The sequence below is a fragment of the Chamaea fasciata genome, unplaced genomic scaffold, assembly GCF_029207755.1.
Source record: "Chamaea fasciata isolate MVZ Bird 193981 ecotype frontalis unplaced genomic scaffold, bChaFas1.0.hap1 SCAF_25, whole genome shotgun sequence".
NCBI classification, from domain to species: domain Eukaryota; kingdom Metazoa; phylum Chordata; class Aves; order Passeriformes; family Sylviidae; genus Chamaea; species Chamaea fasciata.
Window position 1 is genome coordinate 5,172,721 of NW_027094110.1, and position 21,367 is coordinate 5,194,087.

At 51.7% G+C, this 21,367-nt stretch overlaps 1 protein-coding gene across 1 annotated transcript in view; it reads left to right on the forward strand.

The window, feature by feature from the left end:
• Positions 1 to 1,099: 1,099 nt before the first annotated feature.
• Positions 1,100 to 21,367, forward strand: part of CACNA1S (calcium voltage-gated channel subunit alpha1 S) — a 47,977-nt gene continuing 27,709 nt past the window's right edge. The window contains exons 1-9 of the mRNA XM_066203687.1: positions 1,100 to 1,378; positions 5,005 to 5,110; positions 14,003 to 14,142; positions 14,652 to 14,785; positions 15,385 to 15,537; positions 16,180 to 16,385; positions 17,394 to 17,497; positions 19,677 to 19,825; positions 20,776 to 20,857. Coding sequence (XP_066059784.1) covers positions 1,218 to 1,378; positions 5,005 to 5,110; positions 14,003 to 14,142; positions 14,652 to 14,785; positions 15,385 to 15,537; positions 16,180 to 16,385; positions 17,394 to 17,497; positions 19,677 to 19,825; positions 20,776 to 20,857 — 1,235 coding nt within the window. The 5' untranslated portion in view covers positions 1,100 to 1,217. The remainder of the gene's footprint in view (positions 1,379 to 5,004; positions 5,111 to 14,002; positions 14,143 to 14,651; positions 14,786 to 15,384; positions 15,538 to 16,179; positions 16,386 to 17,393; positions 17,498 to 19,676; positions 19,826 to 20,775; positions 20,858 to 21,367) is intronic.

The following is a 21,367-nucleotide window of genomic DNA, read 5'->3' on the forward strand; positions in this document are numbered from 1 at the left end:
GGCAAGCATTTCCCTCCCTGGTAGAATGACCCCACAAAGGCGAGGAGAGGAAGCTGTGAGCAAGGCAGCACACTACCGTGGGGGGAGCAGCACCCTGGGATGCCCGAGGAGGAGTGGGGCACAGCTGGGCTGTCCCACCAGCTGTAACATCTGTAGGACAGGGATACCATTTGCTGTGCGACATTAGTGCAAGGAATTAGATCGCTGCAGTTAATTTGCCGACAGTCTGGAAAACAGCAGGAAAACCCCCATGAATAACACTTCTGATGGCTCAGTTCCCTGCTGTGGAAGGTGCTGACAACCTGCCTCTCTCCTTACCTCACCTCAGGGGTTACCATACCATTCGTCCAGTCAGGCTTTCCCAGGCCCAGCAGGGCTTGGCAGGACACAACCCAGCCTAGGCTTGTTGGGCTCCTGCATCCCCAGACATCCTCCATACCCTGCATGCAGAACGTACCTCTGTAAGGCTGAGCAAGTGGCTGTTTAAGTGAGCGGTGCCAGCCATGAATTTCTTCTGTGCCTCCAGAAAAGCAAGCCTGAGCACTTTGTGGGCTCACCATGATTCCCTGGAGCTCTGAGACTGGGGTCTCCAGCCAGTGAAATGGACCCAGCCTTGAAGACCCCACAGCCCCAGTATCACACGGTCCAGGGCACAGGTGAGCAGTGTGCACCAGCTGCAGGTGAAATCCTGCAGAGGATGGGATGAAGGGGGAAACTGTCCTTTGGGAACTGGCCAGAGCTGGCTTCTCCATCTGACCCTGCATGATGTGATTCAGCAAATGCACATTGTCCCGGGCAGCCCCGTTGTCCCCCAGTGCAGGGGGGGAAGCTGGGGACAGAGCTGACCTGGGACACAGGCGCTCCTCTGTCACAGACAGTGCCCAGCCCGGGCAGCCTGTCCCACCCCCAGCCCAGCCAGTGGCACGCCAAGCACTCGCCCAACTCCCCATGTGCTGGGTAAAGAGGGAACAGCTGCAGGGGCCCTTCTGCTGCCTCAGGAGCTGGGACAGCACCCAGAGTCAGGCCGGGATCTAAATTTAAACTCATGCTTTGTGTGTTTGGACATGCGAGTGCAGGCTCCAGCCCCCACTCCCCCACCACCTCCCCTGCTGCACGGAGGGGACCGAGGCCCAGAGGAGCTCCAGCTGGCTGGGACCTGGGGAAGGGGGGCTCCACTGCAGGGCACGAGGGGAAGACACAGCTAGGGGAGCAACACCATGGAGCCCGCTTCTCCCCAGGGTGACGTGAAGAAGAGGCAACAGAAGGAGAAGTCCAAGAAGCCGGTACCACCAATAGCTCCTCGTCCACCCCGGGCTCTGTTCTGCCTAACCCTGGAAAACCCTCTGCGGAAGGCGTGCATCAGCATCGTGGAGTGGAAGTATCCTCTGGCTGCAGGGCTGGGGAGCAGTGTGTGTGTGTCTGTGAGCACGGCAGGGGTGCTGGGGGCACGAGAGCTGTTTCAGGCTTGTGCTGTCTCATCAGGCCTGTAAAAGGCAGTTGAGGCACTCATGGAGCCCTGGTAGGATGATCATTGGCAAAGACAATGGCTGTGCTAGCTGGGGCATGAATAGGCTGGTGGAGAAAGTTGGGGCTGAGGAGTGGGTCTGGCCATGGGGCCTTTGGTGGGGTGGGACAGGGACAGGCAGGGACAGCCTGGGGACAAGGGACTTGTGGGAGTGAATGTGTTGTGTGTGTTGTGTGCTGGGGAGAAATGGGGAACAGATTGTTGAGAGGGGAGGGGGTTTGGTGTGTCAGAAGGGGGCACAGTGCCCATCCTGGGGTGGGGATGGGGTCAGGCTGGGGACAGTGTGGTACTCTAGAGAGAGAGGTTTGGGGGTGGCTAGCAGGACCGTGGTGAGTTGCTTGGGATGGCTCTTTGTGTGTATCAGCATTTGCCTGATCCCACAGTTGTGCTCTGCCCTGTTGGGGGCCTCCCCCAAATCCTTGCTGACACCATTGTCCTCTCAGCTCCCTTTCCCGTCCCTCCCTGGTACTGCTGTCAGCAGTAGTAGGCTGATGTGGATGAAGGCTTTTTGTGGGTGATACTGTTCAGAGGGATAGTCTTTCTTTGTGCCTTTGGCTTAGTGTTGTAGTTTGGGTGTTGCTTTTTTGACCTTTTCGCTGGGGCATTGTAGCTCAGTAATATCAAAATGTCATGTTTCTGCCATGCATCCAGGAACTATCACTTTGTTCACCTATATTTTATGTAAAGGAAGAGCACGGGAGATTAAATATTTCACTCTGATTTCAGCAAAACCTTTGGGCTGTAGCAAAATCAATGGACTGGGGAACAGAATCAAGTTCTTCCACCACAACTTGTCTGATTTCAGTTGCTGAACCTTATCTGTGTGTTCCTGGCCTTGGCAGGATGATCCTACCCCTGGCCAGGCTTTACTCTAGGAGGTGTCTTGGTCACCTTAGGCTAGCTATGTTGCTGTGGGAATACCAAAACCATGCCCAGAGATGCTGCTTTGTCCAAAGCCCAGGGAGCCTGTTGGCAGGCACGAGGGCATGCTCACAGCTCTGGTGGTGCTGGAGTCTGAGACCCCATTCCTTCACTGCAAGGGGACTCTGTCCTCCAGGGAGTGGGAGCAGAGCCAAAATTGGGGAGTTCTCATTTTCTGTGTCTCTGGCAAGAGAAACGATGGTTCTAGGGACACAGAAGGGAACTGTGCCTGTGTCTTAAATGGGCACTGAGTAAGAAAGAAACTTGTGTGTATCTTGAGAGGCAGCGGAAGAGCTGGAAATAGGACTTACATCTTGCAGCATGCTCAAACACATTCTTCCTGCTGGGCCAGCACATGCCAGAGCAAGCACAGAGAGGGTCTTCCCTACATCAGTGCTCAGGAAGGGGACAAGTGGGTTTCCCACCAGAAAGGTGGCATGTGCAGGTGGTTCTGACCTGTGCAGGACAAATGATCCAGGGAGTCAGGTTTCTCCAGTGCCTGGCTGTATTTATATCCAGATGCACCTGGCTGCCCTCACTCAGGGATCAGGGTATGTGACAGGGTTGGGTCGTTCCAGTTCCTGTGGTTATTATGGTCTGTAGGGACATGCAGGCTGCCAAGGGGAGATTAGCTGTGACCCTCCTCTGTGGGGGTACCTGGGCTGTAGGGTCTGTGTGCAGTATGTATTCCTGTTCCTTGGCCCCATCCCTGCTGTACAGCTGCTGCTGTCAGAGCACAAAGCTGAGCCACAGGAGTGGGCCAGGGTCTTTTTCAAGCAGTTGAAGGGTGGGGACCATCACTCCACTCAGCCCAGCGTGGGTGAAAGGCTGACTTGAGGCAGAGGGCATTTTGTGCTGAAATTTGCACACATCTCAAAAAGTATGTTCATTAGAACAAGGAAATCTGAACGTTCTGCAGCTCACTGGGTGTTGTGTGGAAGGAAGTCCAACAGCCTGATAGCTGTTGGGACATGTCTTGCTTTGCTGCACCACTCTGGTATTTCAGGTCATTTTGTAGCCAGGAGAAATTCAATGAGTGAGGATTCTAGGGACCCTGGAGGACCACAGAGCTGCAAGACGCAGAGGCCTAATTCCTGCTGCAAGGCAGGTGTGGGGATCCTTGGGTGCTGTGTGGTGGAGCTTGCTGGACAGAAAGAAGTTAGATAGTGAGGCAAGGAGATGGGGAAGATGCTGGGGCTCTGCGTCAGTGGCAGGAGGCAGAGACACTGTACCCAGTTATCTACATGTCTGGTTTGTGGTTCAATCTCTCTCACTGCATTTCTACCTTATAACTGTGCCAGACTCGTAGAATCACAGGCAGCAAGTGGATTCCAGCTCCAGTTACAGGAGCTCCAGTCGAGGTCACCCTTCAAGGAGGGCTTGTCTTACCCTGTCGAAGCAGGCAGGGAGGCTCCAACCCCTGGGCTCTGCCTCATTACCTGGACACAAAGGGGACCAGCTTTTCCAGACGATTTCAGTTTTTAAAGTGTCATCAGGCTGATGGATAGAAAGGTTCAGAAAAGGAAAAAAAAGCCTGTAGAGAGCCCAGGACACACCTGACAGCACTCGGCCAGCACTCAGGCTGGTGTGGATAGCATGCTCCCCAGGTGCCCCTTGCTCTGTCATACTGGACTGGACAGTGGTGGGGCCACCAGAGCCCAAGGCAGCCCTCAAGGGAGGGAGAATGCTGGGGGAAACAGAGAGTGGGGATCTCTGGAGGGAGAGCCTGGCTGCAAATGAGGCCCTGGAGACAGCGTTTGAGCTCTTTGGAGGCTTCAGGAAGGTCAGAGCTGAAGCTTGTTCAAGAGGTTTCAAGGCCCAAAGAAAAAGGTGACAGCAGCAGGAGCCTGAGACGGACCAAGTGCCCGTCCCAGGGTCTTTATGGGGAAATAGTAAAGCCACCTCTTTAATTCTGAGATGTCACAGGGCCCAAACAGAACAGTTTCTACCTTGAAGGGGGTGGGACAGTCCTCAGGCTGAGCTCTGTGTTCACTCCCGGCCCCTGGCAGTCCTGGGGACAGTCACAGGAGTGCTGCGTGTACTGGGCCACCAAGGCTCTGCTGCCAGAGGAGCCCCTGGGTGAGCTGCCTTGCCCCGCAAACCTTCACTGGGGCCATACAGCAGGAGCAGCAGGAGTCTCACTCAGTGCAGATGGAGCTGGGGCCTGCCTGCTCTGGGGGTTCAGTGCCTACATTCTGCAAAATTTCAGTGCCTACATTCCGCAAAAGGGTCCTGAGCCTTCAGAGTGATTCACTGAAGGGTGAAGAGGGGGAAACTGCCAGCTCTGCCCTCCCTTTGTCCTGTGTCCAAGCTGACCCTCTCCAGTGGCCATGTGCTGAGTGTCCTGGCCCTGGAGCACGTGGGCAGCACCTGATGCTGCGCTGAGGCTGAGATCCGGCTGCTCTCTCTGTGCTCTGCCCCTGTGGGGGTTCATTCTCCACACCCACCCAGGCAGGGCAGGGCAGGGCAGGGCAGGGCAGGGCAGGGCAGGGCAGGGCAGGGGTGGAGTTATTCCTGCTTTTTCATTCCTGTCTGCACTCCTTAACACTCCCTCTTAGACCCTTCGAGATCATCATCCTCCTCACCATCTTTGCCAACTGTGTTGCTCTGGCCATCTACCTGCCCATGCCTGAGGATGACACCAACATTGCCAACTCCAGCCTGGTAAGGACCACTTGGAGCCCTTCCCGCAGCCCCGAGGGCCCTGTGGAGCTGGTGGCTTGGTGTGACACGGCTGCAAGGTGGCAAGAGCTGTGCTGGGGCCATCTGCTGCCCCAGGGGAGGTCCAGGCAGTGTTAGTCCAGCCAAAGCTGCTGTACACAATGGGAGGCAGGGGTGGGAAGGAGTGGCTGCAAAATGGGTTTTGAGAGGGGCTGCAACCATCTCTGGGTTGAGATCAAAGGCAGCAGGTTGTGTGTGGAGTATACATGAATGAAGAACTGATGGCAATTAGAGAAAAAAATGTCATCTGATTTTTAAATCTCACTTTCAAAAGGAAACGTCCTGTTCCAGAAAGGCTCAAATGGTTTATTTCAGCATTTTTGAATACATTTTTCTGACCTTTCCTTTCAAAACTGTATTTTAATTTTGTTACTTTTTTTTTAAGAGGGGGAAAAAACCTGTTTCTGTTAGGCAGAATGTTTGCTCCTTTCCAATCATTATTCCATATTCTTCCACTGTTGTTCCTGTTTTCCTGGAACAGGATGTTTTGATGTGACCCAGATCAACAGTTTGCACTATTTTTAGTTTGCCACTCCTTTCTACTCTTCAGTTCCCCACTGAGGTTCAGTCCACATTGCTTTCCATTGAGGGACTGAGTATGACATCTAAACATCTAAATCCCCCATTTAGTGAAATGTTTTCTCCTGCTGGTTTTGGGACTCCTCAGGGTAAATGCCCATGGAGGGTTAGTTCCTGGGGTGTTCCTTCAGCCTCCTGGCTCATCCGACCAGTTTCCCCAAGCCCTCAGACTGGTTTTGGTTTTTTCCCTGGCCAGGGGCTTTGGTAGGTGCAGTTATCTTGGGGGAGAGGTTAAAGAGGCAAAGCAAAGCTAGGCAGGCTGACGATGGGAAGCAGGAGATGGGGACGGTGGGGATGGGGCTTTCCCTCTGGGAGAGGGCTTGGGATGTGTCTGAGACCTGTGAGGGTAGAGCTGGGGGAAGCCCAGGTGTGTGTGGGGATAAGGGGATGAAGTGGCACTGGCCCCACAGGGCTCCCAGAGGGGCTGATGCTGCCCCAGAGCCTTTTCCATGAGCAAGAGGCACATGGGCAAGGACCAAGCGATGTAAATCTATTGCAGAAATGAAATTCCATCTATTTTTGTTTCCTGTGTATTAGATTACTTGTGCTACGCCCTACTGGGGGATGTTTCAGCAGGTTGCCACACCAGTAGGTATCAAGAGCCAGGTAGCCGCAGGCTGCTGTCCCTTTGTCACCGTGTTCTGGTGGCTTTGCAGGAGCTAACCCAGCTGAGAGTTTAGCTAGGCACCCATCACCTGGGGCATCAGGCTGTGCTTAGCACCGCCTGCAGGTAAGGAAGAGAGGCTTGTTGAGGCATTTTCCTGCAGCAGAGAGGTGCTGGGATGTGTTTGATCTCTCCCTGTCCCTTTTGTGTCTCTTCATTGCTCAATCCTTTCTGGAGAAGGTTGAGTTTATAAAATGACGGTGAAATTATTGAGAAGGCAAAATGTAGGAGGGGAAACAGAGCCAGGGCAGTGAGGACATTGCCCCATGTTGTTGTGGAGGCAGGACTGAGGTTCCCTCTCATCTGAGCTCACTGCTGAGGGGTGTCTCAGCCCCAGGTCCCGTCAGGGAAGCCTCCTGCAGCCCAGGCCCTCAGGGCAGTGAGAGCCACTCTGCTTTAAAGCTGAGAGGCTCCAGCAAGTGATGCCTTGATGGGCTACCTGAAAACAGAGGGCAGACAAAATTAGGGGAATGAAAAGCATTCGGCAGAAAGAAAAATATTTACTGAAGGGCCTTCAGGTACATTTAGGGCAGAGGAAGTCCCCCAGGGGCTACACCCAAAGATGGATGACAGGTCACAGGTTTTCACACCTTTATGTTTGGTCCATTTGCATGTTTGGGGTTAATCTTCCAATTACAGCTTCAGGTAATGAAGTAATTTACCCCAAGTTTGCTCTCCCCCAACTCACTTTTGTTTACATTTCTTAGGGCCTGAGACAGTGAGGTGTCCTTGATCCCCAGGCCTGGAGAGGAATTGCTTTGTCTGACCAAAATGGGAAAGCAGCAGCTCACACTGTGTATGGAGTTTAATAGAGTTCTACACTAAAGAATTGCAGCATTACAAATATATGGAAAATAGAAAAGCTAAAATCCTAAGGCATCGTGAGGAGAGTCTCAGGAAGAGAGGATTCCTGAGACCTCTGCTGCCACTGCCTTCCTGCAAGATTGGAAAATCTGCAGAGCAGCCACACTTTGTGTTTCCAGGACCAGCCAGGGAAGAGCTGCAGTCAGTTTACACTAGGTTTAGAATTAGTCTCATGAATTAGTTTCTCCTGGTTAATCAGAATTCATTTTTGGGGGGTGAAAAAATGAAATACCATAAAAATGAAAATAACGAAATGAAATAACCATAACCATAAATTTTCTAAGAATCCATTTTGCTTTATCCTGGAGGGAGTACAGTTGTTTAATTTCAACACATTCCATTATTGTTCTTTCTATATTAGATTTCTTTTGATCCAGAAGGGTTTTTAAATGTTGTTTGTATCTGATTTTGCCTTTTTCTAATGGAATCAAAATATTTTGTTCAACCCTGATGAAATTATTTTGACTTTTCAACTTGTTCAATAATTCACAGCATTTATTTTCACTCTCACTTGTGTTTCCAGAGTTTCAAATCCCACTGTTTTTCACTGGAAACCATACTCCAGGAGCAAGCAGCTTCACAGTGTGTTTAGCAAGGCAGGTTATTCCCAGGGATTCACCCAAGAAAATACAGATGGCTGTATGTGACCCTGCTGCCTGACCTCTGTTTACAAGCAGTGAAGATGTAAAGTCAAATTTAGAGTACAGTTCACCTCCCAGGGCAGTTGAGCCATTTCTGCAGCCCTAGTGGGTGGTGTTTGACATGCTGCACACACTGAAAAACCTGCTTTTCACAGAACCACAGAACTGTAGTATGGCTTGGGTCAGGAGGTTCATTCTACCCCCTGCCATGGGCAGGGACACCTTCCACTATCCCAGATTGCTCCAAGCCCTGTCCACCCTGGCCTTGGACACTTCCAGGGGTGGGACAGCCACAGCTTCTCTGGGGAGCCTCTTCCCACCCTCACAGGGAAGAGTTTTTTCCCAGTATTTAGATGTACTGTCTGTCAATTTAAAGCCGACTCTCTTCTCAGTTTAAAGCTTTTCCCCATCAGTGGGACTCAAGGGTGACTGCTTGGAGGGAGGCCACCCTTTCAGACCACCGAAAAGCAGCTGAGTCCTGTGGGCTTTGTAGGAGTGTCAGGTAGGACCTGAGGTCTAGGGTGTGGGGGACAGAGCTGGAGCTCACACTGTCAAGAAGACAATTTCAATAGCACCGGTAATGTGCAGGCACGCTGCTGTTGTCACAGATAATGGCTTTAAGTATTTTAGGTGGCATGAATGTTTGATGTCAAGGAGTATGCTTCTGAAAATCCCACCATTTTGGGTTGTATCTCAGCCCTGGGGTTAGGCAATTCCTGTGTTTTCAAAGCCTGAACAAAGCCTCAGGTACAATTCAGTGACAGGAATATGGGTGTGTGATGCAGTTGCAGGAGTCCCAGCCTTTCATCGGCTCTGGGCAGCTGTAATTACTTGTGAGTCCTGCATAATGTCTGTTACCCCAGGGCTGTTTCATGGGCATCTGAGGAACACTGGAGCACTGCTTTAGGGCAGCTGACTTGTGTCCCACAGCCCCTCAGCGGAGTTTGCTGTCCATTGCTGGTTTTGAAGAGCTGTTGGGCCCTGTGCCTGGAGCTTGGAATGGGTTACTTGCTGCAGGAGAGTTGTGATTGTATGTGGCTTTCCTAGAGCTTGGGGGTCACCCTGGATCTCCTGGAGTCTTCCAACAGCTGTGACAATGGGCAACACTCCTGCATGTCTGCATGCACAGGCTTGATAAAACTGCAGAAACTGCTGCTGTTCTGGGACTGGCCCCTGGAGGGGTGCACACGCAGCTGTGTGAGCTACCCCTGCTTCCCCCTTACCCTCACGCTGGCCTGGGGCCGCTGGCAAGGGCTGGCACCCTGCCCAGCTTGTGGCTCAGCCACCTCTGTGGTCACCCTGGGGTTTTGGGTGGGCAGGTGAGCCAGGCCCCTCTCATCTCCCCCTCCAGGTGGGCCAGCAGAGCTCACCCCTCTCTCATCCTCAATGCCACTAACAGCCCTGCAGCCTCCTTACCCTGCTCCATCACGCAATTGGGTCCTCATGCCCTCTGGTCCCCAGCTCCATGGCAAGGCTTCCTTGGAAGGGGCCTTGCTGCCCCTCTGCTCCCAGCCCTGGAGAAGGCTGGGTTGGCTGCTGTTGGAACCCTGCTCACTGAGAATTTTAGACTTTCTGTGCTGACAGGCACTGACCCCCAAGGAAACACTGCATTTGACCTGAGGCTGTGGAAAAGCTTTCCAAAATTGAATGATAGCACTGGGATTATGGGTGTGGAGTTTGAATGGAAGTGTGTAATATCACGTGGTGGAAAACTTAGAGTTTAAGGTTTTAGAATGTAGTAATATATATAAAGCAAGATGGAAGTTTTAGGGTGGAGGCTGAGTTCTTCTTTTTCACCTTCTCCTTAGTGGGTCAGGGTGAAATTTTGTAATTGGATAGAACAGTCCACATTGCGGGCCCTGGGTGGTTGGTTATTGGGTTAAAAGTAAAAATAATTTAGGTGTCATTTCTTAATTGGACAGTTTATCCTTAAAAGGCCTTGTAGAGAGAGAGAGATAGGGGCCATTTTTAGTTTGTTAACTAGAAGTGCTGTAGAACTCATGGTTTGTGAGACTGTAGTGTAGATAAGGATTAATAAACATCTGAGTACGAACAAGAAATACTGTCTGGTGCATTTAATCCCGACTCTGGCAAAAAGAAGATAATAGCAACAGTCTGCAGCTTCTTGAGATTTCTGTTCTTCCAGCTGGGCTCTCCAGACCCCAGGGTCTGATCGGCATCACTGAGCCCTTGTTCCTGCTGTGGTCAAATCCTTCTGCTTTTGGTGACTGAGCTGGTAGGACCCACCAAAGCCTTTTCAAACCAAGCAGACCTAAGACATCTAGTCCAAGGAGAACCCTCAGGAACGCCACCAAGGTGTCTCACAGACATTGGAACAGGTGTGGGACAGCTGGTGTGACGTGAAGCAGTGAGGAGCTCTGGTTAGCCAGCGAGGGAGATGCAATGGAGAACAACTTGGAGGACCTGGCCACTCTGTGCTCTCATGGCTGCTGTAGGGGGGTTATGGCTTTTCTGGTTCCTGTCTCTGCAGCCCTGGAGTGTCTCTTGTTTGCGGGAAAGGAGGAGCTGTGGCTGGAGAATGTGACAGGAAAATCTCAGCATTGCAGAGTAGTTAGGGTTGGAGTGACCTCTGGAGGTGATCTACTCCAACTACCTTCTTTAAAAAATCCGTGCAAACAATTCAAAAACTCTCCCGAATTCTTTCCTGCATGTCTTCCCATCCCAGGTACTTCCTGTGCTATGACAGAGGCCGTTGTGGAGAGCAGAAATGTTTCTCTTGATGTCTCTTTCTGGATGTTGTCTGCAGCAGTCCCAAACCCTGCCTGCCTCCCACTGTGCCCTTCCCAAGCTGAATTCCAGGGTATCCCACCACTCAGGGGAAACTTCCTTGGCTGCAGCCCTCATTTTCATTTTGTTTTCCAAAGGAAGGGGATCCTATGAGATTGCTGTAAATGTATTCCCATACATTACCTCTCCTGTCCCCTTCTCTGCCTCAGCTGTAGGATTTCATTCACCTCCACTCAGGGCAATAGGAGAAGGACACTGAGCTGCTCTGTTTTGCAGAGGATGGTCGCTGCAAGCCTCTGGGGAACACCTTTATGGGTGTTTTATGTTTACAAAGGGCTTAGAAAGACTTCAGCAGCACAGCTCCCTGTCCTGCACGTGCTGGTGCTGCCAGTCCGTGCGTGTGTCCTGGTGCACCGACACAAAATGTTTTTATTAGGGTGGGCTGGAGCTGCAGGGGAAAAGGGGAGCAGGGTCCAGCTGGGACTGGGAGGCTCAGGAGAAGGTGCAAGGCTGATGGTACAGGAGCAAAAGGCAGGAGAGGGGCAGAAGGCTGGCGACAGTTTGGAGGGGTCACGGGGGATTGTGAGGGTTGTGGGGTCTTGTTGCAGGTGGATGTAGCAGGGGTAGCTCTCCATCTGTGTTGTGGCCATGCTGTGCCCTCACCACCTATCCCCCACTTTGCCCAGCTGGGAGACTTCATTCAAACCCTGCTTGGCCTCCTCCCTGGGGGAGGGCACCAGGGACATAAGGGTGGGGCTCGTTCCAGAAAGACCCGTGTGGCTGCTGGCACTGGAAGCTGAAGATGCTGGGCAGGCTGGGGCTGTGTCACCTCAGCGTGGTGCACGCTGTCACCCTGCTGCCCCATGGCTCATCCAGCACCTGTGTCTGGGTTCCAGACATAGGTGGAGCAGATGTGGAGCCCCATGTGCTGCACAGACCTTTTCCTAGTGGCTTTTTGACTCTTTGTACCCCCCATCCCAGCTGTGCCAGACAGCTCCATGCCCTGCTCTGAGCATCCCACAGTGAGGAGCCAGCTCTGTTGCCTCTTCCTTGGCCCAGGTTTGAACCTTGCTGCTCACTGGCTGGACCTGTGGGCAAATACCCTTGAAGCTGTCCAAAGCACTGTTCATCCACTGTGGGTTTCTCAATGGGACCTCTGAGGAATAGCAAGTCACCTTTTGATTCTGGGCATAGGGTTTTCAGAGGAAAATCCTTTCTAATGAGAGACCCTGGAGCCTGAGTCTGTTCTGCTGGAAAATCAGGGCATGGAATTGACTTTTGCAGTGCTGGATCCTGACATCAGCCTCAGCAGCTGCATCCCACTCCAGGTTGGATCCTGACACTCACCACCCCCAGCAGCTGCAGGGCTGCTGTAGTGTGAGGTTTTAATCTTCTTTTCTTCTTTGTGTTAGAGCTGGGATTAATATACGGGAGTCATAGTTTCATGTTCGGACTCGGTATTTATTAACTCCTCTATATTACAGCCTCATGAGTCGTGAGCTGTGACTAGCAAGTTAGAAAATTAAGGTAAAATGGAGTACTTCTCTATCTCTACAAGGTCATTTCTAGGACAATCCGTGCAATTGTGAAATGCCACCTAAATTATTTTTACTTTAAACCCAATAACTAACCACTTGAAGTCCACAATGCGGACTTTATTAACACAAAACCACCCAATTCCATGAAGAAGAAGGAAGAAGAAGATGAAGAAGAAGGACTTAGACAGTACCCAAAATCCTCCATCTTTCTTCATATATTACTATATACTAAAATCCTAAATCTAAGTTTTTCACCCTGTGAGATCATGCAATACTATTCAAACTACACACCCACAACTCCAGTGCTATCACTCAGTTCTGAAAGTCTGTTCCATGGCCTCAAGTGAAATGCAGTGATTGCTTGAGGGTCTGTACCTTTTAGAACAGAAAGCCTGAAATTCTCAGCCTCCAGGGTTCCAACACTGTAGCTTGCAGTGGGCTCTCTTGTTTTTCCTCTGCAGCTGGGGAGACACCCACCACACCAGTGGCTACAGTAGTGTTTGCATGGGATTGCAAGGACAGGCTTTGGGGGACAGTCTAGGGGGCATTTGTCCCCTAAAGGTGAGCAGCGTTGAGTTGCTGTAGCTAAAACCTTGAAGACAGAGGCAATGCCAGGATCTCTGCTCTTACCCTAGCTGCCCTCAGATCTAACAAGAAATGGCATTGTGTGGGTGACAGTCACGTGGGGACACTCAGCTCAGTCACTGCTTTTGGACATGTTAATTGAGTGAGCAGTGCTTGTCTCTTGAACTCTAGCCCTGGCCTGGTAAAAAGAGAGGATTTTCCATTTGGCAGGGCATGGTGACCCCGAGAGGTGTGCTCACAGCATTACAGCATTCCCCAGTGAAGATCCACACCCAGTTTGGTCTCAGAGAGAGGTTTCTGCCTTTCTGAGGGCAATTCCCTGGAGATCCTGAGCAGGGATGCTCCTTGTCCTTCAGGGGATATAGGCTGAGGAGAGAGACCAGGGAACACCAGAAATAGAAATAGCCCCATCCACCTGGCTGCTTCCAGGCTTCTAATCCCAGTCTGGAAGGGACATAGGCAGCAAGGGTAGCGATGGCAGTGACAGGCAGAGCCAGCTGGGCACAGGCAGCTCTTGGCTGCACTCCTGGGACAGATGAGCTCCCCTGGCCCAGCAGCTGCAGGGCAGTGCCAAGCCCCTGCAGTGGGGTGCCATGTCCTGCCTGGGAGGGGGTGCAGCACCTCTGCCCAGTCAGTCCCAGGCCCATTTCTAGCTGGTCACTTTGCCTGGCAAATGGCTGGCATTAAGCAGGATGTCTTGAGCCCAAGGCCTCCCTTCCCTGGGAGATTTCTTGTCATCCCAGGCAAAAGGGAAGCCGTGTTACAGTTGGCTTGTCTCATAGTGACTGCGTGGGGACCCCAGGACAGACCCAGCAAGCCCTCAGCTGGAGAGGATGGGAAGGTATCAGTGCTGCCTGTAGGAGGAAGGCTGTGGGGGGAATGGGAGGTGAGCAGCAGGGAGGAGAGCCAGAGAGGAGCAGTGCCCTGGGCCAGGCACCTTTAGGTGGCTTTGCTGGAGCAGTTTGTAGGAACCATAGCCTCAGGGCAGGGTCCTGGCAGGGGCCATTACAGGGTTGGGGGGATCATGCTGCAGGCAGAGAGTGGCACCTGGTGGCTCAGCATGCCAGCCCTTGTCCCCAGAGTGCTGCTTGGGGTGTGTGGGGGGTACTGATGGATGGCAGCAGGGCCTGACCCAGAGTCCCTGGTGAGGATACCAGGGGGGGTGACAGTCTGTTCTAATGAAGCATTCTCTCCTGCTTGCCTTTGCAATCCCCAGGAGAAGATTGAATACGCCTTCCTCATCTTCTTTGCCATTGAGGCCATGCTGAAGATAATTGCCTATGGCTTTCTTTTCCACACGGATGCCTATCTCCGAAACGGCTGGAATGTGCTCGACTTTTCCATTGTGACTCTAGGGTAAGGAAAAGTGGGAAGGCTGCTGCTGTTCAGCTTGTGCCAGGCCTCTTCCACAGCCAGTCAGGGACTAGTTTTTCTGGTGATTGCAATGTGTTTGGGGACAACTCCTCAACTAAGTTCATGGCCTTCTCCCTTGGGCCCCCTGTTCCTACTCTGACATCCACTGGGATCCTCTCTAACTCTTATTTCTTCCTGTCTTGACTCCTTCATGCCTCGTAGGTCTCCTTGCCCTGGAGAAAGGGGGTGGCATGGGGTCCTCCAGGGTTTGCACATGGGGTGGGAGGTCCCTGGCTGTCAGCAGTGGGGCTGTGCCCAGGAGCTGGACTTGCCAAGAGCCGCCCCCTGGGTGAGGCTGAGCATGGCTGGCAGTCCTGACCTGACTTTTCTGCCTGCAGAGCTCTGAATCCTTAGCTGATTTTTCACTCTCCATCCTCACACCCTTTTCTTTTTTCTTGTCCTTCCTTCTGCTTCTCCTCCTTCCTTCCTTCCCTGTCTCCTGGCTCTTTCAGGCTCATCACCATGACCCTGGAGCAGGTGAATGTGAAGCAGGCAGGGCCTTCGGGGGGAAAAGGCGGCTTTGACGTGAAGGCGCTGCGAGCGTTCCGTGTGCTGAGACCCCTGCGCCTGGTGTCCGGAGTGCCGAGTGGGTGCTGGGTGCCCTGCTGGCAGCAAGGGCTGGTGGCTGGACAGAGCCTCTGGGCCTGGCCAGGGTGGGGAGCCATGGGACAGGTTTCCTGTTGTTGCTGGATCAAGCCCAGCCACGAAGTAGGTGTAGAGGAGGCACGGGTTGGTGCTTGTTCCTCCAGCTGGTGGTTGTCAGCCCTGGGGATCTGCAGGTCGGCACACACCTCCTGCAGGTTGGCTGCCTCCGTGGCTCAGTGGCAGTACCTTTGGGTGGCCAGTGTGAAGGGGGCCAGGATCTTGCTCTGGTTTCTCAGAGCAGAGATCATCTTCTTCCATAACTCATGTGAATACAGCCGGGATGAGAGCACCAGAGCAAAGGGAGGGGCATGAAGCAGCCTTCAGCCCTGCCTGGCTCTGTTGTGCTCTTCCACATGCTTTCATGGTGGGTAGAAGAAAGGATTTCTTTCTTCAGAGATTTCAGTCCTGCCCCACCCATGCCCCTCTTCCCTTGGCAATGGGCATTTCAAAGGTTGCTTGTTGGTGGGGTGGCAGGGATACAAAGCGCACCCAAAGCTGTTTAGGAAGTTGCTGACCTCCTCTCCCTTCATCTTTGTGCAGGCCTTCAGGTGGTCCTGAACTCCATCATCAAGGCCATGGTGCCCCTGCTCCACATCGCCCTGCTGGTGCTCTTCATGATCATCATCTACGCCATCGTTGGGCAGGAGCTCTTCAAGGGCAGGATGCACAAGACCTGCTACTACCTTGGGACAGGTGCAGCTGTAGTGGGGGGGATGCAGCAGAGTCGTCTCTGTGTGGCTGCTGTGCTACTGCAGGGAGTCTGTGTTTAGTAGAAAGTGTGGTCTTGCCAGCATCAGGCACATCTGGGAGTGTGGCAGGACTGAGGGATGTTTGAAACAGCACCCAGCTGGGTGGGAGGGGTGCTGAAAGGGGCCCCACTTGGAGGGGGAGGTGCCGGACTTCGGGACCTCTGAACACACAACCAATATGATTGAGCAGAAGCCATTTATTGTTTACATGAAGCTATTTTTTTATATTCTATTTCTACTGTTCACGTGGTCACGCGTTTTTTGATTGGAGGCTCTATATTGTCCATGTGTCCAGCACGCACCCTTCACACACCTCATCGGTCACCATCCATCATCGTGCCGGGCCTCCTTTATCTAGTTCTTGCATTCTTGGTGTTCTGTTTCTCAGGCTCTTCTTTTGTTATTTTAGCCCTGTTTATGTCTGAGTAACCTTGATGAATTCCTGAGGGTTTGATAAGAATACCTACAAACAGTTTGGCTGGTACACATCATGGCCTAAGTTACGCAGATACATTGCTCCAGGGAGGAAGTGCGGGCTGCTTTGTTTGGCCCGACCTGCTGCTCACACCGTGGCTTTGCTCCTCAGATGTGATTGCCACAGTGGGCTCAGAGAAGCCAGCCCCGTGCACCAGCTCTGGCCACGGGCGGCACTGCAGCATCAACGGCACCGAGTGCCGCGGCGGCTGGCCCGGGCCCAACAACGGCATCACACACTTCGACAACTTCGGCTTCGCCATGCTCACCGTCTACCAGTGCATCACCATGGAGGGCTGGACTGAAGTTCTCTACTGGGTAGGATGTCTTGTGCGGCTACCTGAAAACAGAGGGCAGACAAAATTAAGGGGATAAAAAGCAGTTCTGTTTATTGGAAGGCCTTCAGGTACATTTGGGGCAGACAAAGCCCCTCAGCGGCTACACCCAAAAATGGATGATGGGTCAGGGGTTTTCACACTTTTATAAGTTTGGTCCATTTGCATCTTTGGGGTTAACCTTCCAATTACGGCTTCAGGTAATGAAGTAATTTACCCCAAGTTTGCTCTGCTCAACTCACTTTTGTTTACATTTCTCAGGGCCTGAGGCAGTGAGGTGTCCTTGATCCCCAGGCCTGGAGAGGAATTGTTGTGTCTGACCAAAACAGGAGAACAGCAGCTCACGCTGTGTGTGGAGTTTAGAGTTCTGCACTAAAGAATTGCAGGATTACAAATATATGAAAAATATGAAAGCTAAAATCCTAAGGCATGGGGTAGGCGGCAGTGCATTGTGCACAGCTTGGTGCAGGTGATGCTCAGGGCAGGGAATGCCCTTCTAGAGAGGGGACTCCATGGTAGGGCTCAGTCTTTGCCATCCTGCCCCCATCAACCTTCTTACCGTGATGCACATCCCATCGCACACCAGTCATGTCTCCGCATCCCTGCAAGCGCTGCCTAAGCTGTCCTTGCTCTCCAGGTAAACAGGAGATTGCTCCAGCTCCCACCTTCATGGAGGGCTATGGGCCAGGCACAGCAGTGACTGGTGGATGCTCCTCCAGCAAAGCCCATGTTTTGCAGTCCTGGAGAGACAGTCGTGCTGAAGCTTAGGCTTGGGGCTGATGTTTAAATCTGCTCCCAAAATGTTTGGGTCTGGATGTAAACCAGACAGAGAGTTCTAGGCAGCCAGGACTTGGAGCCAGGTTTATGTGCCACCATCCCAAGCACTCCTTTTGCAGGGGGAAAAGATCCCAGAGGCTGTTGAGGGGCTCTAAGAGGAAACAGACGGAGGACAGAGCCTTCAGAATATTTCACGTGCATCTTTCCTTGCCAGGTAAATGATGCCATGGGGAATGAATGGCCCTGGATCTACTTTGTCAGCCTTATCTTGCTTGGTTCCTTCTTCGTGCTCAACCTGGTGCTGGGGGTGCTCAGTGGGTAAGTGCCACCCTACTCTTTCTGCCAGCAGAGGAGTTTTAACTGGTTTCAGCTATACAAGAAAAAAGCCTGGAAAAATTCTGTTCTTTCCCTCCTCATTTCTCACCCTTTTTTGTTGTTGTTTTGCACACTTAGAAACACTGATCTGCGAGTTACTTTTTGTGTTAGTGTCCATAGCTTTCTGAGGTTTTAGCTCAACTCTCAACACAGAAACCTTTTCCCGGTGGCACAAGCAGCTGTCAGCAAGCCCAGCCCTGGAGCATGTGGGGTGTGGTGTGTTCTGCCAGCACTCCCAGCAAATGGAGCTGAGCAGGGAGCAGTCGCTCCGGGGCTGTGGGTCTGGACACTCCTCACTGCTACCTCCAGCTGCCCTCCTGCTGTGAGCACACACAGTTTTCTCATGGCCAGCCTAAGGAGAGCATTTTTGATGAATGCAAGGCATCCAAGGGAAGGATTGTTAGTCTAATTACTGCTTCAGCAGTGTCGTCCAAGTACACCAATGAGCTGTCATCAGTCTGTTACGACAATCTAGGCCAAATTAAATTAGTGTTAATTCCCCCAGTAGTACAGTTAAGACCTGAGATGCTACACTCAATCTACCATGCATTGCTGTGGAACTGCTACCATCCCAGTTTTGCTGCTGGGAAATATATGTTGTCCTGGGAAGTGGGGGGGACTTTTCTCCTCAGGTCTGTGTCAGGGTCTTTTTTATATGTTTCAATCCTTGTTTATGCAATTTTATCACATTCATCACCTCTATTAGTTCACAGGGTTAGTTATACCCTAATTACTTGGATTTGTTAGGCCTCCTTTATGACAAGAACCATGTCACTGCAGCATTAAAACAAATTGAGTCTTACTATAACTGAAACAACTTTAAAAGCACAAGATAAAGCACAGGAACCTGATGCTTGACTGTAACTGCTGGACAAGCTGGACTATAGTCATCTGATCCTGGAGTAAGTTGCTGGCACGATAAGGGTTCTGAAATATTTTTGCAAATACAGCCAAATTATGTTTGAGATCAGGAAAATTATTGTCATAGAGTCTGAGACCTATCACTAACACATGGCAACCCCAGCATGGCTGGGCAGCAGATCTACAGTCCTGCCAGACAGCAGAGGAGAAAAGATATTGATTGAAAGAGAGCAGGAAGAGAGGTCAAGGACATTGGCAGACCTGTCCTTTCCATGCCACCATGAAAAGAGTGTCCTGTTTACCTGCCATGTGATAAGCTCGCCTTCCCCACATGGGGAGCTTGGGGCAGGTTTTTTGCCCCCCAGGTGGGTGAGATCCCACTCTGATGCTTAGCAGGGCTGGGGAACTGCCCTGGCCAGGTGTTAGTTGGCCTGTCCAGCTGCAGCACCCTGCAGTAAGAAGCTCCCAAAGAGCAGCAGTGGTGGGGAAGGAGCCCTGCCTGCCATCGGGCATGAGGGGATGGGCCCCCATGACCTTGCCTGGTGGGCCAAGAAGGAGCAAAGTCACTGGAGTAGTGTAGTGGCAGTGCTGGTGGCAGGGTGTCTCAGGACTTTCCTACAAGGCCTGGGCTGGCACCGAGCAGTGGTTCCTGACCTCCACACCATCCCTTGATGTTGGAACTCTGGAGGCTGAGGATTTCAGGCTTTCTGTTCCAAAAGGCACTGACCCTCAAGCGAGCACTACATTTGACCTGAAGCTGTGGAGCAGGCTTCTGAAATTGAGTGATATCTCTGGGATTGTGGGTGTGTAATTTGAATTTTCACAGGGTGAAAAACTTAGAATTTCGGGGTTTAGTATATAGTAATGTATATGGGGCAATGTGGAGGATTTAAGGCATTGTCTAAGTCCTTCTTCACCGTCTTCTTCCTGGTTTCAGGTGTTCTTTTCTAATTGGGTGAAAAAGGTCCACATTGTGGACCTTGTGTGGTCAATTATTGGTTTAAAAGTATAAATAATATAGGTGTCATCTTGTTATTGAGTGATTAGCACTTAAATGACCTTGGAAGGAGTTAGAGGCACCTCCATTTTCTAACTTACTAGTTAGAGCTCATGACTTGTGAGACTGTAGTATAGGTAAGAATTCATAAACACTGAGTCCAAACACAAAACTGTGACCCCTGTGTATTAATCCCAGCTCTAACACAAAGAAAAGAAGATGAGAAATCAACACCCTGAGTCTCTGCTGCTTGCCTTGTCCCAGGGAGTTCACCAAGGAGCGCGAGAAGGCCAAGTCGCGGGGCACGTTCCAGAAGCTGCGGGAGAAGCAGCAGCTGGAGGAGGACCTGAAGGGCTACATGGACTGGATCACCCATGCAGAGGTCATGGACAGTGACCGGGCCAGGGGAGAAGGTACCAGCTCTGCTTGGTCCCAGACCCTCAGTGTGAGGGTTGGGGTCCTAATGCTGACCACCTAGAGAGGCAAGTCTTTGTGACTTCTTTGAAGAAGTCACAAAGACTCGTTTTGCCCGAAAACCCATGAAACGAAATGCTTTAACTTCTGCAGGACAGTTTCTTTCCTCTTTTTTTTTATATTTCCTAAATAATTTGGTTGAATCTGACCCAAACTAGCAATTATTTATCCCTGATGATAAACCTCCACTTCAACCACAGTATTTAATATTTGCATACCACAAGCAAGGCCTGATTCTCCTTTGGCAAGAGGCACTTAAAGTGGCCATGAGGAGCGTGTGCCCTTGATGTGCAGGGATATAGTGCAGGGCCACAACCTCTCATGCTAGCAGATGCATTAATTTCTTGCCATCACTTGACAATTTCAAGGGATTAGAAGTGGCTCAGGGAAGGAGGTGGATATACAGGGGTCTAGCCAAAAGCTCAGCAAAGCCTGGGGGGCTCTACCACAGAGCCACAGTGCCACCCTGCCTGGTGAAAGCACTTTTGATGCCTCAAGCTAAGTGATGCATGTGTGCAAAGAGCCTTGGGAAACTGGGACAGACAAAACACTTCTTCCAGAGCTGTGGCCGGTGTTCTGTTCAGCCTTTGCTCAGATCCTAATTAGCCCCAGTTTTCTCCATGCTGGGGTATATGCTGCTGTCCCTCTCTGGGCTGCTGCTGCTCTTCCTCCAGGGCAGGAGTTTCTCATGCCTCGTGCTTGGTTTGCACCTGACCCTCAAAGCCTTCTGCCCAAACTTTGCGTTGCTGACTCCCTGGGATGGCATTGTTTGGTGGGGATTATTCACTTCTGATGAGGAAGCTCTTCCTGCTGTACTCCTGGAAGAGGTTCCCTCCTACATGTTCTTCCCGAGGGCTCTAAGAAAAGCCTGTAATGTCATTCCTTGCAGGTATGATGCCGTCAGATGAAGGAGGGTCAGAGACAGAGAGCTTATATGAAATTGAGGGTATGAACAAGTGGATTCTCTTCTTGTAAGTATGCTCTGACTGAACCATCTGCTTGCATGTGGGTTTCTACTGTCTCTCCCTTGCTGGCCCAAATGGGCCAGGCTTTCCTGGTCAGCCCCCAGTTTCTGGCAGAGACAGGGATTGGTACTTGGGGGAAGATGCAAACATTGGGGCAACAAAGAGGGAATTTGGCTATGGTACTGGCAAAAAGCTCTTCAAGGTGAAAAAAAAAGCTCATCCTTGCTCCAACATCCTGGACCAGGCTCCAAGCATCCTCCTGTGGTCTGTGCAGCTCGGTGTGTAATTTAGGACCTGTGCCTGCAAGCCCCCCATAAGAGGTGCTGGAGGCCAAAATTAGGCCGGGAGGGTGAATGAACTGCAGTGCCTGAGTGAATGCACCGAGTTCCAGGGGCAGATTATTGTCCTCATCCCTTTTCAGGGAGGGAGCAGGGGTGGCTTTTCCCTGCAGGCACAGCCCAAGGACCTGGGTCTGGCCCACTGGCCATCTCTGCTGATCCTTTGCCGTCTCTCCAG